General features: G+C 39.8%; 1 protein-coding gene across 2 annotated transcripts; it reads left to right on the top strand.

Moving 5' to 3' along the window:
- The first annotated feature begins 6,749 nt into the window (after positions 1-6,749).
- Positions 6,750-15,139, top strand: mtnr1c (melatonin receptor 1C). 2 transcript variants are annotated; one of them, XM_028589073.1, is made up of 3 exons: positions 7,144-7,211; positions 7,687-7,732; positions 13,993-15,139. In XM_028589073.1, the coding sequence occupies exons 2-3, from the start codon at positions 7,720-7,722 to the stop codon at positions 14,859-14,861; spliced, it is 882 nt and encodes a 293-aa protein (XP_028444874.1). In that variant the 5' UTR covers positions 7,144-7,211; positions 7,687-7,719; the 3' UTR covers positions 14,862-15,139. The 2 variants fall into 2 exon arrangements, with proteins under 2 accessions (XP_028444873.1, XP_028444874.1); XM_028589072.1 differs by lacking the exon at positions 7,687-7,732 and having other exon boundaries at positions 6,750-7,211.
- The last annotated feature ends 300 nt before the right edge of the window (positions 15,140-15,439 follow it).

The following is a 15,439-nucleotide window of genomic DNA, read 5'->3' as shown; positions in this document are numbered from 1 at the left end:
TGTGTGTATTTTTCAATGATAATATTTCACTTTATACATTTTATTTTTATTGTTTCATGAAAAACAAGTTTTCTACATCACAATCACAAGGTTATATGCAGCCCTTATATAAGCTTTGCTTTTCCACCTGAGAGGGACATAATCATGAGGACTCAACGTCAAAATATGCATCATTTGTTGGCGTTAAAATAAATCAATTTCATCTGTATAGCTGTAAATATGGCAGCCCTTTTAAGTGTCATGAGAATATTTTGGGGGAAATTATTAAGCATTGCTAGTACCACCTGTGTGCTTTTCTTCTAAAATATGAGTCAGCTATTTTTCTTTTTGACATTTTCATCGAAAATCTGTCTCAATAATCCTTGCTAAAACAAGGGCGTTCTTTTTCACTGGAATTGTAACTTATACGATTTCAGGTGACAAATACAATTTATTGATTGCTTGATTGATTGATTAATTGATTGATTGATTGATCCAGAGTCAAGATTAAGGATGAGAAGTACAGGAAGTGCTCAGAAATTAATCAAATTTTAATAATTTCATGACAAGTGATATAATAGAAATCTCCAGAAGAGCTACTAAATTGAATTTGTGGTGAGACTGTTTTGACAGGTATTTTGCATTCATTTTATATTTTCCTACAGTAATAAAATAGAGAGTAGTAGTTTAGTATCCTAGAAAATATACAAACCACATACAGTATATGTATACGTCAGGCATCAGACATTTTGTCAGCAGAAAAAGCACAGGTGAAGCACATTTAGTTAACGGTGAAGTCACTTTAAGTAATGTATATAAAATATGAATATCTGCTATATGAAAAAGTCTATTGTAATGACGGTAAAGAGGGTGGAGATGATTGGTATCTGCAATATCAAGACAAAGTACCATCTGAGTCAAGTGGATTTTTCAGTGTCTTGTTATCCATAAAGTAAATTTGAGTATGTAGCCTAAAGAATTTACAGAAAGTATAATATATATATATAACATTTATATCAGCTTTAAAACTGTGACCTTGACACTACAGTTTGCATCTGCCAAATAGAGAGCTAGGCGATAGGTAGAAAATCAAATATCACAATATTTTTGGCCAAATACATCGATGTCAATATTGCGGCAATATTGTTGGGTTGACTATTGGTGCTGTCACAAAATATTTACACAATGAGATTTTAGATAAATAATCATCAGTAATGTGGATATAATGACTAAGTGGGTAAAGGCAAATAATAGAACAGTTACAACAGTCTGGTAAGTTCAGAAAATGACATCACTTTACTGTAATGCAGTCTTTAAAACCAGGAAAAGACACCACTTATGTCATATCACGATATCCAAATTTAAGACAAATCTAGCTTCATATATCAATGTCAATATAATATCAATATATTGCCCAGCTCTACTGCAAATGTTATTTCCATAATGACACATGGTATTTTCGTGATGACACATGGTGTTTACAGGCAGGATTGAGTTGAGAATGCCAAATTTCTCCCCAGGGCTCTGAGTAAAGTTGTTGTTTTTCACACAAGTTGACTAATTACAGTAATGATTTACTGTATCACACAGCCACAGTGCTTGTGTGAACTGAAACACCACAGTTAACTTGAGACTCATTCACATTGACTGACAGTTATGCACATTTTCCTCATAGTTAAAGTAATTAAACATTGTGTCAAGAGTGTAATTTCAACAGTAATTTGACTGCGTTATAATTCCTTGGAGATAGTCATATATTATTAATGAGATACCAAACTGAAATAGTTTACAAAATGTAGTTTTTGGAAATTGCACAGCATCTTTCCAAGAGATTAACATGCTTCCTATGTTGGTAGAAACCAGAAATTAAACAAATATAGACAAAGTAAAGTTGAAAAGTAAAAAAAAAAAAAAATCCTCAAACGCTAAAATGACCCAACTACTACTTACATCTTAAAGGACATTCCTTTTAAGCATTTTATGATCTGATAAAGCTCCGAAGAAAACTTGTGCAGACAATAAGTGAATCCAAACACAAGGTTTTTCCATCACAATCACATTTTATTAAAGCTTTTATTTTCTGCCTGCAGAGACCCATACTTTATCTTGCAATAAGGAGGCATCTGGCTTAGTAAAGTGTAGTCTCTTAGCCTGACGTGGTCATACTCAGATTCTAGTCAGAATGAATGGACTTCCCAACCTCGAATTTAGTGGGCGGGGCTAAGTTCGGCTGGCATCCAGGCTAGTGGTCTCTAGTACAGGATATTGAATTTCCTCTTCCATCAGCAGGGACCTTTTTTCTTGATAGAAATTGCCCTCCCATCTCTGTAGGATGAAAGAGGTTGCAATATATTACAATATATGCAGACAGTTAATACAGTTACTGCAACTAGCTGTTAATGTTTAGTATACACATTGTACTTTTGAGCTCTACCTTATAGTTGAGTTATGCAAAATTTTAGCTATACAGTGTCAAATTCTCAACTGGGGCAAGTGTGTCAGAAATATGTGTCAGTGTGGCATTTTGGCTACTTGGTAAATATTCCAATTCGCCATTTTAAATTGATAATATTGTCAGAGTTCAGGGTTTATAGAGGATGCAATTTGCTCTCCATAAATCTAAAGCAAGCCTAATAGGTAAAGGTGACATGAATTTATAAGGATTCAGATATAGTATGTCATATTACATCACTGTATCAGTGCAGCTTAATATTAAAGCCACTATGTGTACAGTTTGAACATTTTTGATTTAGGTTCAGCAGACAACTATTTGCAACAGAGTTATCACCTAATTGTTTCCGTGCTTTTTGCTTTTAACGAGGATGTAACGTGTTGTGAACAACGCTGTCACTCCCCAGTAGGTCCACCTTCTATAAATTGTGACGTGCTGGGAATGTAGGATTCAGTGGGAGTTTTTTTGTTGTTGTTGCTGAAATCAGCTGCTTATGTGGGAAAAGCTCAAACTTGACCATACAGTAAACTTGCAGTTCTTTTTCAACAAACAAAACAATGAACTATGATTTCAGCAATAAAGAAGAATTCATTAGACTGAATGTTTTTACACAATATTCCTATACACGAGTTGATCATGACAGAGCAGGCCATTGGGTAAGGCTGGTCAAACCATTCGGATGAGGCCAAGGAAATATTGTGGTTAAGGTTAAAGGTGCTGTAGGTAGGATCGGGAAGATCCAGGACTTAGCCAAAAAATGTGAACATCAACAACTTCTCAGTCCCTCCCCTCTTTCTGCTAAAGCCCAAAATGTTCTCCTAAGCCCCTCCCCCCACAAGGGAGAATGAATGCGTGTGCATGAGCAGTGATTGACACACAGTTAGACACCCCCCTGGCCATGATTGGTGCATCTGAACAGGGAGCTGTGGATTTCTGCAAATCGCACAACAGGCTGGAGGTGCATGGTGCCAGAGGAGCCAGATTTTTTTTTAAATAACCTGCTTCATGTAGTTCTAGTGGAACATAGGTAGCCTGGTCCTACCAGACTCTCGTACATTTCATTTGTACAGAGAGTCTGGCCACTCTTCATTGACAAGTGTTAACCTCCGGGTACTCCGTTGAAGTTTAAAACTATTGGATCTGACCAGAGCTACTCTGGATCTGCCATAACCAATTGCTGACGTTTGGTCGTGACGTATGTCATGCGCATGTGCACCAAGAGGGGAGACCGGCAAGGCTTATATTTAGCATTAGCATCGCTAGCGTTAGCCTTAGCCAACTCCTTCACTACTAACGGAGCAAGCTGGAAAATCAAACTTTTCTAGAACCCCGTGGGGAGGAGGGCCACAACATCATGGCCACCAACAATACTCAGCAAAGATAGTTTTTGCTCGGGCTTTAACTTCTGAATATTCGGCAGTGTTGCCACAACGGACCGAATGGTTTTGCTCACATTTTTCTCCACCACTCTAGCGCACGGCCTCAACGTCATCGTTCTAAGCCATTCGCTCTGTTCGCTGAGTGGATGGCCAAAAATTTGGCTGGAGAAAACCCAAGACTATACCGTGAACCCAGACGTAGTACTGAAGGGAAATGAAAATTGAGCGTAAGTCCGTAGGAGGGCGGAGCCAGGCTAGAACATAGGGTCAGTTTCAGCAAATATGACAGAAAGTTAGTTTTATAAGTCTTACCTACTGCACCTTTAAACTGACTCCTAGACTTGTCCACACTAATACATTTCAGCCTGAAAACATTTACTGTATGTACAAAAATATAGGCATCCACACGAGACATTTATAAAATAAATATAAAAAAACATAAAACCTAATTTTCTTTAGCCATCATCAGGTTAGGAGATGGACACAGTCAGGTTAGTCTCAGCTGGTCAAACCTCCACTCTGTCCCCTCTCCTGTAAGCAGGTGTTTGCCAGACCATGTCCTCACACGTTAAATCTAAAATCTCTTTCTCTCTCCATTTTGGAATTCTGTCCACACTACACCGACATTTTTCACAATTAAAAATGAAGCTTTTCAAAAATGCTCTCCAGATTGGATAAATTCAAACACTTAGGTTAAGAGTTTCAAGTAAATAAATCAATTTAAGGGCATTTTTATCCTTAACCCGTTTCAATGACTTACACAAAAGATTTAACTAATTCTTCCAATGGATCAGAGAGGGTTTGGTCTTAAAATATTTACATATATTTATGGAATGTTTTCCTAAAAGCATCAAATTGTTGAGAACAAAATCTACCTTCTTCAACAAAAACACCAACTTTATATTCTTCACTGCTAGAGGTGGTATCTCAATTTCCCAGGTCTTTAACCAGCTCTGCAGATCTCTCCAGAAAGATTACACTGACTCACACAGAAAAAAATACATGTTCTAGATTCTCAATTTCCTTTTCACAAAAAACACAGTTATTTGTATCAAAATTGAATTTCAGTCTTACCCTTGTTGGGTAGATTTCATTTAATATTTTAAAGTTGACCTCTTTTACCTTAGGAAGAAGAAGAAATGAGATATAACTTTTCCTTATTTTCTTAACCTCTCCATCACCAAATTCTTTCAACATATATTTTCTTCTTACTGGATGAGGATAATATTCCTTTAATAGAATATTTCTAATAACTTTGTTGGTACATATGTTATGTTATGTATGTTACAGAAAGTTGGTTTATTTTTTTCGGAAATGCACAAAATGTAGAGCTTTATTTGCACAGTTTTTAATAAGAAATTATCATTTGTAAGCAAGTTGTTTTTGTGGTTTTCACTGTTTGCAAGAACCTCTATTGGACACATGAAGGCGCCATTTCCATGCACATGGAAGAATAATGAAGCTGCATTAACCTTTACAGTAATCACTGTTCGTTGCTACCCCCCTTAATTTACTGTTCGCGGTCAAATTTGACCGGATAGTTTTAACTGCTGATATTTTAACATAAATACAAATAAAAATGTATCAAAAAGTATTTTTAATAGAACATTTATTGTAAAAAGAACCTTATTAGAACATTAACATCTACAACATGCGTGTGTTTGTGTGTTTGTGTGTGTGCGTGCATGTGTGCGTGTGAACCTTGGTGGTTCACATGCACGAGTGGCAACATGACAACTTGAACTGTGTGTGTGTGTGTGTGTGTGTGTGTGTGTGTGTGTGTGTGTGTGAGTGGGTATACATGTGTGTATGTGTGTGTGTGTGTGTGTGTGTGTGTGTGTGTGTGTGTGTGTGTGTGTGTGTGTGTGTGAGTGGGTGTACATGTGTGTGGGTGTGGGTGTTTCTGTGTGTGCGTGCATGCATGTGTGTGTGAACCTTGGTGGTTCACATGCACAAGTGGCAACATGACAACATGAACTGACAACATGAACTGTGTGTGTGTGTGTGTGTGTGTGTGTGTGTGTGTGTGTGTGTGTGTGTGTGTGTGTGTGTGTGTGTGTGTGTGTGTGAGTGGGTGTACATGTGTGTGGGTGTGGGTGTTTCTGTGTGTGCATGTGTGTGTGAACCTTGGTGGTTGACATGCACAAGTGGCAACATGACAACATGAATTGACAACATGAACTGTGTGTGTGTGTGTGTGTGTGTGTGTGTGTGTGTGTGCGCGCGCGCGCGCGTGTGTGTAGAATGGGCACACAAGCACAGGAAAGTTGTAGGAGTGTGTGTATGGAGATGCCTTTCATCTCCTGGATGAAAATCATACTCTTTCCCATTCTTTTCGCGGTCATTTTTGATCGTAAACAAAATAAATGTGCCCAAGTCGAATAAATCACTCAAAATTCAAAGAAAGTAGTCACAATGAATGTTATGTGTTCAAATGCCTTTTGTGAAGGATATAAGGTATTGAGGCAATCTGATTAAAAATGCCATATAGTACAGGGAATATGTAAATCGGTAATTTTTGATCGGAACAGTGTTAGAAGGTTAAGAAACCTGCAAGTTGTAAAAGGTTGCTGTTAAGCTACAATATCCTTGGCACTACGCTCCACAAATACGCATTCAGTGTTGTTGTTATTGAATGCGACTGGTAGAGAGAAGAGGGTCAGGAAGCACAGATTGCACACTATTTATAGTTTGGAAACAGCTCACGTTCTTATAGCTGACTGGCTGATTTTTTTTTTTATCAAGCGCTTCAAGCCTGGATGCAGAAATAATTGACACACAAATATAATCTTTATATTAATATGATAAAAAAAGCCATTACGAGACTCAACGTTGCCATATGAGCCTCGCACCCTGAGAATTTCCATTACGCACAGGAGAGCGCTCACATGCCTTCTGGACGAGCCCTAGAAAGGAGCAGCGCGCAGGGAGAGCCTTGGTGACGGCAGTGAAACACGAGCTCCTGGCATAATTTATCACCGTTGAAATTAACTTCTTAGATTTCCATGCATGCATGCATACAATCTATTAATATTCTATTATCATGTCATGGGTCGCGTCTTCCTTCCAGTACTCCACAGGCGGAGCAGGAGTGTCAAAAAGTTCAAGACTCCCTCCAGTAAAGTCCTTTTGAATTTTTGGTCTGAATATATTTTCAGCTGAACATTGGAGCATTCCCACCATGGCCGCTGCACCCTGAGGGGAGATGGATTTAGAGGTGAAGGATGAGAACGGGTCGAGTTGTGTCTCCCGGAATGAGAGCGAGCGCGGACTGAGCGCTTCCTCCGCCGGAGTGTCCACTGCGCTGGCCAGCGTGCTGATTTTCACCATCGTGGTAGACATCCTGGGCAATGTCCTCGTCATCTTGTCCGTGTACAGGAACAAAAAGCTCAGAAATGCAGGTGAGCGATAAAGAGACGATAAAGTGTTGATTTTGGAATAGAGGCAAGATAGGATATACTGTATGCTGATGGAAATAAATATGTGACAAGTTAGGGACAAGCAGACACGCGAAAAATATTAAATTTTATCAAAATGAATGTGAAAGAATTTTATTATTTCAGAAAAAAAAAAAAAATCAGTTTGACAAGTGACTCTTTAATCAGTCACATCTGCTCAAAGCCAAAAGGACAAATCTCTGTCTCAATGACCTACAGTACTGTCTGTGGGTTGCCTTGTTTTCCTCTCTTCATTCATAACTACAATTATGTAATATAACGTGTAGCTGCGACCTATTTGCTTGACAATCTACAGCTGCTATCTAAAGTGAGCTTCCAGTGTCAGTGTGATGGAGTTTCCTCAGCTTTGCCTTGACTGCCTTCATATTTCTTCGTAAGTGATAACACCCATGGCTTTATCCTTGGTTCTCCATCCCAGATGGATCACATATATCAGGACCTGTAGTGTCCCATGGGCAGCCAAGGTGAGAGACGCTGTTGTATAGCTTCAATGCCCTTTTGTGCAAATTTTTTTATGTTGAACTCAAACTCATATGTTGTGCATTTGATGCAGAAAGCACTGTGAAGATGAATGAGATATTTATCATGTTTCTTTCTTGGCAAATATGCCATCATCATTTAATTGAACCCTTTACTTTGTAGCATGTAGTTGTCTCAAATGGCCAATGTTCCTGTCATTTCCATTGCCTTGCACTAATTTAGAAAAACAGTCAGTAAATTGTTTCTTTTAAGTCTTTATGTCTGTATGGTGGGGATGGCCGTCATTTGTGTCCGATCCTTAAACAAATCCCGGCATCAGTCATATTTTGCATTGCACGTGGTGTGTGTTGCCGTCCATTTCCTTAAATTAAAACAGATAATCTAAAGTAGTGGCAAAGGAAATTTTCAAAGAAACAGTAACAGGACAGTCTCAGCAATAAACATGTGTTGAATCCCCACAGGGTTTATGGCACAAGAAGCATTCATAAAAAAAAAAACACAATGCATATTTTATTTTCAAGACACAGAAATTCTAAAAAAGAGCACATTTTAATTATACGATCAAACCTCATGATTTTGTTTTCTTAGAGTAGAACACTAAGATGTTTCTTACAGAGAACGAAAATAGAATAAAGAGTTTAAAAAGTCAGGAAAGCCTTCTGCTGAGGCAAAAGACTAAACGCAGTGATCACAACATGGTGCTAATGAGTACATGAGAATCAGGCAACGGGATTAGGTCAGCAAGTGTTTGGAATAATGGGCTTTTAATTACAATTTCAAATACATTACATAACACATCCAATGTGTTCCTGTGCCAAAAGCAGTTTGGCAAGGAGTTTAAGAGCCTGGAGAATAATTTCATTATCTGGATTGCAAAAATGCCACAGTCGACTGGTCTCAAACAAGAGGGCACGAGTAAATGGCCAGTACAAAAGTATTCTCCATGCTGGTGGACTATAGACACTGTGCTGATTACTGACCTATTGTGACCATTATCCTTCTGTAATTGGACGGAGTGACCGACCAAGTCACACGAGAGTCCTCGCCAGTGTTGTGGTGTCCTTTTGGTTTGCGTGAGTGAGTAGAAACCTGAAACTCCAGCACATCTTAAGTGTGTCCTTAAGGGACTGAAATTGTTACTGCTGTTCGCCTATCATCAATCTCCTCTCAGTTCTTAACAAGCTATTTATAGATTTGGCTCACTTTGAATCAATGTTTAATTGTACAGAGTTTTCCGAAAGGAAAGCATGGACACAGCTAGAGAACGACAAACAGCTGTAGGGAAGATCTGACCGCCATTAAAATCAATTTCTGTGATAGATGGCTGCTTTGTGAAGGGGTTATAGGTGCAGTAATATACAATAACACCTTTGGGCCCACAAACTGACTCATGAGTGATATATACTGAGGTATGATGTATAATTTACAGTGAGTAAAGACATATTTAGTTGAATCTGGTGTGGCAGGCAGACTGCTGAAAACGTCCCATCTCTTCTCTCCATCCCACACTATTCAGACTGCTGGTTAGCTTCCTCATTGAAGCAGCACCTTTCCGCTCTGCTTCACTTCAATTCGCCCCACTTGCCTCCACATATCCCTCCGCTATCCACCACTCAACCCCCAAAAACACACATGCATGTGCGCACATTTGGTATATGCTGGTATAGCTTCGGATTTGTCTATAATATCATATCGTATTTGTATTTGGAGAGAACTGGTACCATATGTTCCATATTGTCAAAGGTTTGCAGGTTCTCTCAAGCGTGCAGATGTAATAGGATCTATCCAGTGAATCTTCAAAGGGTAAAACATGGCACTATAGAACTGCCAATGGGGTGTTAACACTAGAGTTTCCCACTGGGGTTAACCAAACTAAAAATACACTCTTAAAATGCACTCACGAGAGAGAGAGGGACAGAGGAAGAAAACGATGATGGGGAGCAGATGGAGGCAAATAACAAAAGAATGAGCTTGACTATGTGTGTGTGTGTGTGTGTGTGTGTGTGTGTGTGTGTGTGTGTGTGTGTGTGTGTTTGTGCAGCTTGCACCTCCATGTAAGGAGCTGTGGGTTGCGGGATGTGTAAGAATGGGAGATTGCATTTTGTTAAATCATGCACCGCATCCTCTCAGTCACTCTGCAGTCATGAATAAAACCTGAAAACCCGAGTGTCCAGAGGGGGTTAATTGAGTCAGTGGACTTAGTGAGTCAAACCAGAAGCCAATTTAAAATGACAGCACAGATCCACGGGGAATATCACTTAGCACACTACATTAAACATGCCTTCTTTTCCCGACAACAAAATTATTTGACTAAACCACACCAAGAAAAGCTAAATGCACTGTTATGTTGACATTACATCCAATCTCTCCTCGGCTGTTCTGTTTAAAATTTGCATTTAATTCACCATCATCCTCGTATTCTAACGAGTGAAACCTTGTTGGACCAGACGCTGCTTTGTGTCCTGATGGTCTGATTTCTCTCAGGGCCAGTGAGTCTTATTTTCTCAGACATAGTCAAGGATCTAATGGGTGGATGGCCTTTGATGATGATGACAATGGTGGTTTGGCCGGACTCATAGCGGGCTGCATCACCAAAAGGCAGCTTGCGTCAGTTTAATGTTAAACTTCTTCAAAACAATTCTCTGGCCCCTTGAACATGAAGTAGTCACAACTAATTTATCAGCGCTAATGTCCTTGCCGAAAGGTTATTGTTGCTTATTTATGATAACTTGACTGACTAACTTGAATGTGATCTAATTTTTGAAACACACTCGTAGTAATAAGCCTCACATTACTGACTTACAGCCGGATCCAAGCGATGCCGACCCTCCTACACATTTTTATGAATTCATCTGTCTTTCTAAATATAGCTAGGGTGAATCAAGGCGTAGTATATCACGTTTGAGATTCACATGTGTACACAGGCATGGAACTCCTCCGATTGAAGATTGACTCTGCTTTTGTTTTGTCTTTTGGACTGTTTATCTCTTGCACTTACATCTTCATTATGTACCTATTCTTGCTCCAGCATTACTCTTTTTTTTACTATTCAGAAGTATTCAGCTGGAAAAAAGCAATATGCCATAAATACGTTGCATACCAAGCTTATTTTATTGCATGTGTAGGTTTATATGCTGGGTGGGAGGCAGTTTCTGTCCAACATATTTTTGAATATGCTGCAGCCTGGTGGGTGCTGCATGATTCTGGTGAAAAATGTCTTATTCCAGTCACGCAGAGCTGAATAGTTGCCTCTTGTACAGTTTTGATTCATGTCTTGTGACAGTCAAAGAGAAAGAGACGCACCGGGGGAATCCACGGGGTGGTCCCTTCACTCTCGGGAGGGACACGCTTTAAAGCAGGATCAGTTGACTTGATGCCGAGTTTCACTTGGCTGACAGTTGTGTGAGAGTGTACTGTAAGATCAGATTCTAATTACAGAGGCAATTTCAGAGAAGATAAAGGCTGCAGGTCAGCTGTCTCTGATGGCATGTAACCAATCAGCATTCAGGTTAAGCTCTATTCAACTCACACCCGTTGATAATAATAGCTCCCAAAGATGTGAGCAGGCATGACTCTATTCTGGTATCCAGGCGTGAGAATATCTGTTGGTCGGCCATTTTACACCAAAAAAAAAAAAAGAAACGTTTTGAGTGCTGTGAGTTTGGGCGTGATGAGCATCAGTGTGTCAAAGTTGGTTAATTAAACAGCGTTCGTCCAATGTTTTAATAATGAATGCCAACAAAACTAAGAGTCATCTGGCCGCTTCACAGCAATCCTCTACGCTGTGTTTTAGCACTTACCTCATGCTCTTGATGATAAGGGGGAGAGAGGGTTCAGCCAGAGAGAGCTAAAGGCTGTAGCATGCCCTGTCCAGCCAGCGCACATGAAAACACTGAGCCCCATGCTGTCAGCGAGGAATCAAACCTCTGCATAATGTCAAATGCACACAGCGAGTACTGTGAGCGTCACAAATACAATCTGACAGATTTGCCCACTGAGCTGACTCGAGGATGAAGAACAAATGCATTTATTTTTATCTCAGTATTGTCGCAGAGATGGCTCGTGCTGTTTTAGTAACTTGGAAATAGACTGTCTCTGAATACCTATGCCCGTTCTGTGGAAAAACACGAGATCAACATTTGATTTTCTTCTACAAAATTTAAATCATAAATGTCCCCAAGTTAGGAAGCTATAGAAATAAAATGACATGATTATAATGTTGTATGTTCTTTGTTATTTTCTTTATTGCCACATTTGATGACTCAAGTTCAGGCGATTAAATTAAAATTAGACATGGGGTGACTCTGGGGTGCTGGGATTGTAATAAGCTTTGAACGCAGAGGATGGATGGCCATGTGTTTTAAATCCACTCCCATCATATCTGCCAATCAACCCTGTTGATTCAGCTGTTGTGAGCAAGAGCCTTGCGCGTTCACATTTCAACTTCAGAAGGTAGTTTATGTTGTATCAACCCTGAAATCACTCCAATGTCTGACACAAAATGTTGTCAAAATGAGGCACATTACATATAATCCTTTACTGATTATTTACAGGAAGCATACATGTTTAAATTCTAACCCGTGATGTAAAATGGCTAAAAGTTGATCATGACAAGTAGTATGTAATCATGTTTTTGGACTGGTTTATTTGTATCAGCTTGATGCTACTCGCTACATAATTATATGATAAAGAGTTTTATCTTTTAAAAGCTGGGTAAACTGTATATAATGGTAGCACTGGGTTTATTTGAGCAAAATCTCCACTTCATCACAAATCTTTACTGTAAATTGTGTAGCTCACACACACAATCCACCCTTTATTGCACATCTACTCAAAACGTACGGGAAGCTAATGCGTCTTTTGCAAAACACCAATTCAATTGCATTGCGGCTCCACTGTAATGCATATTCTTATTATCTATCATCTTGTCTGACACAACATTACAATTTGATATATTGTTATATTCTCCCCCACCAAGAACAGCTGCACTGTAACAATATTAAACGTAATTTTCTATGATTCATGTCTTCTGAGGAGATCCAGTGTCACATAACCAACAGCCAAGACCTCAGGAGGACAGGAACTTGTTTGGATGTAACAGGACACTAAAATCACCCATGCCATGGTTTCTATGTGCTTAAACTCACTGTTCGACTGTGTTCCCCAGGGGCAAGGAAGCTTTAAAACAAAACTGCCTGATTTGAGCATTTTATGGGAATGGACCTGCCAAATATATTAGCCTGACCATACAATGAATCTCTTGTTTCTGTGACTAAATAGATTTATGGGTTGTGTGTTGGCAAACAAATTCATAGTTTATATTAAGTCTGATACTTTCATTAGTACACTAACATGTAGAACACTGTGTACTTACTTGCCTAGTGCGTGAATTTCAACAGGGTAATGTTGTCTCCAGAGGTGGAAAAAGTACTAAAATCATACCTCTCACTCTGAACTCTGTTCAAAACTTGAGAGCCCTGCTAAAATATTGTACTCAAGTAAAAGTACTTTGATTAAGTATTACTCAAGTACAAGTGAAATTACCTTACTGAAAAATTACTCAAGTAAAAGTAATAAGTAGTTCATTTAAAATGTACTTTAAGTAAAAGTTACTTAGTTACATAAAAAAAACTGTTATACAGGGTAGGGGGATCTCTCCCATGTAGTGAAAAAGGACAAGGGGTCATATATGCAAAACTATTTTGTTTTTAATTAAAAAAAAATCAATACAAATGTATAAACATCTTTACAAATGTATACACATGTAATAACAACATAACACATGTCACACATGACAGTAGATGTATGTAAATTAATTTAGCCAGTGTCCTACATACGTTGTCCTACGGGTTGCTAGTGCTAGACAAAAATTTGCAATGCCACAAAACATGTTGTTTTGCTAATTGGCAATTTGCTATTAGTCATGAAAACTTTGTTTGAAGTACCAATGCACAAATACTTACCAAAATATGCTTCCGCAAATTAGATGTGGAGTTATTGAATGCTGAAAAAATAAATGAGCTGTGACAATAAAGCATGTGTCTGGATCCATATCGCTGTAGTGGAGAGTACATGGTAAAAAATGGGCCACAGCGGGCACAATGAAGCTGCTCTTTTCTGATGGTAAAACACAGTTGTACCTCCAGTGACCCAGTTTATTTTAACCCGGAGCCGAAAGTGAAAAGGGAATGCTAGTTTGGGTCATGTTTTGTTCTGTTATCGAAACCTCTTTCTGTTTCTCCAGGCAACATCTTCGTGGTAAGTTTATCCGTAGCAGACCTGGTGGTGGCGTTGTACCCTTACCCTCTGGTCCTGATAGCCATCTTCCACAATGACTGGACCATGGGCGACCTGCACTGCCAGGCCAGCGGCTTCATCATGGGCCTAAGCGTCATCGGCTCCATCTTCAACATCACGGCCATCGCCATCAACCGGTACTGCTACATCTGCCACAGCCTCCACTACGACCGCCTGTACAGCCTGAGGAACACATGCTGCTACCTTGGCCTCACCTGGCTGCTCACCGCCCTCGCCACTGTGCCCAACTTCTTTGTCGGCTCTCTGCAGTACGACCCTCGCATCTACTCCTGCACCTTCGCCCAGACGGTCAGCTCATACTACACCATCTCAGTGGTGATTATTCACTTTCTGATCCCGCTGCTGGTGGTGTCCTACTGCTACATGAGGATATGGGTGCTGGTGATTCAAGTGAAACATCGGGTTAAACCAGACCAAGGGACCAAACTGAAACCTAGTGATGTGAGGAACTTCCTTACTATGTTTATGGTGTTTGTGTTGTTTGCAGTGTGCTGGGCTCCACTGAACCTCATAGGCCTGGCTGTAGCTATAAACCCCGCAAAGGTTGAGCCATACATACCTGAGTGGCTCTTTGTCACAAGCTACTTTATGGCGTACTTCAACAGCTGCCTCAACGCCGTCATATATGGACTACTAAACCAAAACTTCCGTAAGGAATACAAGACAATCCTCCTTTCTCTTTGCATCCCTCGTTTGCTCCTCATGGAGACCTCCAGGTGTGCCACAGAGGGACTGAAGAGTAAGCCTTCTCCAGCTGTAACCAACAACAACAACGTAGCAGAGATAAATGTATGAACTTAATGTTTCACTGGGAAACTCAGATTCAGTTTCTCTGGAGCCTCATTGTGGATGTGTGCCATGATTTATTCAGTGCCTTGTCACAAGATGTGTTTCGTTTTCCAGTTGTAAAGATGTAATTGAGTTAAGAGAGGACAGTGCTACACATGTACAGTGTCAGACACTGTTCCCTCATGTAGAGAGAACAAAAATGAATTGTATCACCGGTACATTGCGCTCCTTAGTGACCCTGCACTCTATTTAAAGACAGACCATCTGGTTCACAAGCAAGAAAACAAACAGGTAACTTGTCACTAAAAGACCATTCAGACCAAGGAGGGCATGGAGGTCTTTAATACAACGAGCAGAGCTGTCGCAGGGGGGGTGCGAGGCATTGTGCCAACTTAATGTACGAGGCCCTGCTCATTGACATACACCGTGATCCACGCGCAAGAATCACTGTCAACCCGCTGGGACTGCCATTATTCAGACAGCTATATAGTCATATCTTGAGTGTGTGTGTGTGTGTGTGTGTGTGTGTGTGTATTCTGGTCTGTCTTGCTGTGTGTGCACGTCTTAAATGTGGACATACGACC

The sequence above is a fragment of the Perca flavescens genome, chromosome 10, assembly GCF_004354835.1.
Source record: "Perca flavescens isolate YP-PL-M2 chromosome 10, PFLA_1.0, whole genome shotgun sequence".
Taxonomy (NCBI): Eukaryota; Metazoa; Chordata; class Actinopteri; order Perciformes; family Percidae; genus Perca; species Perca flavescens.
This window is presented reverse-complemented; position numbering and strand designations above follow the sequence as displayed.

Coding starts and splice junctions, on each gene's coding strand:
- mtnr1c (XM_028589072.1), top strand. CDS start 7,016: ATGGATTTAGAGGTGAAGGATGAGAACGGGTCGAGTTGTGTCTCCCGG. Junction 7,212..13,992: donor CAAAAAGCTCAGAAATGCAG/GTGAGCGATAAA, acceptor CTGTTTCTCCAG/GCAACATCTTCGTGGTAAGT.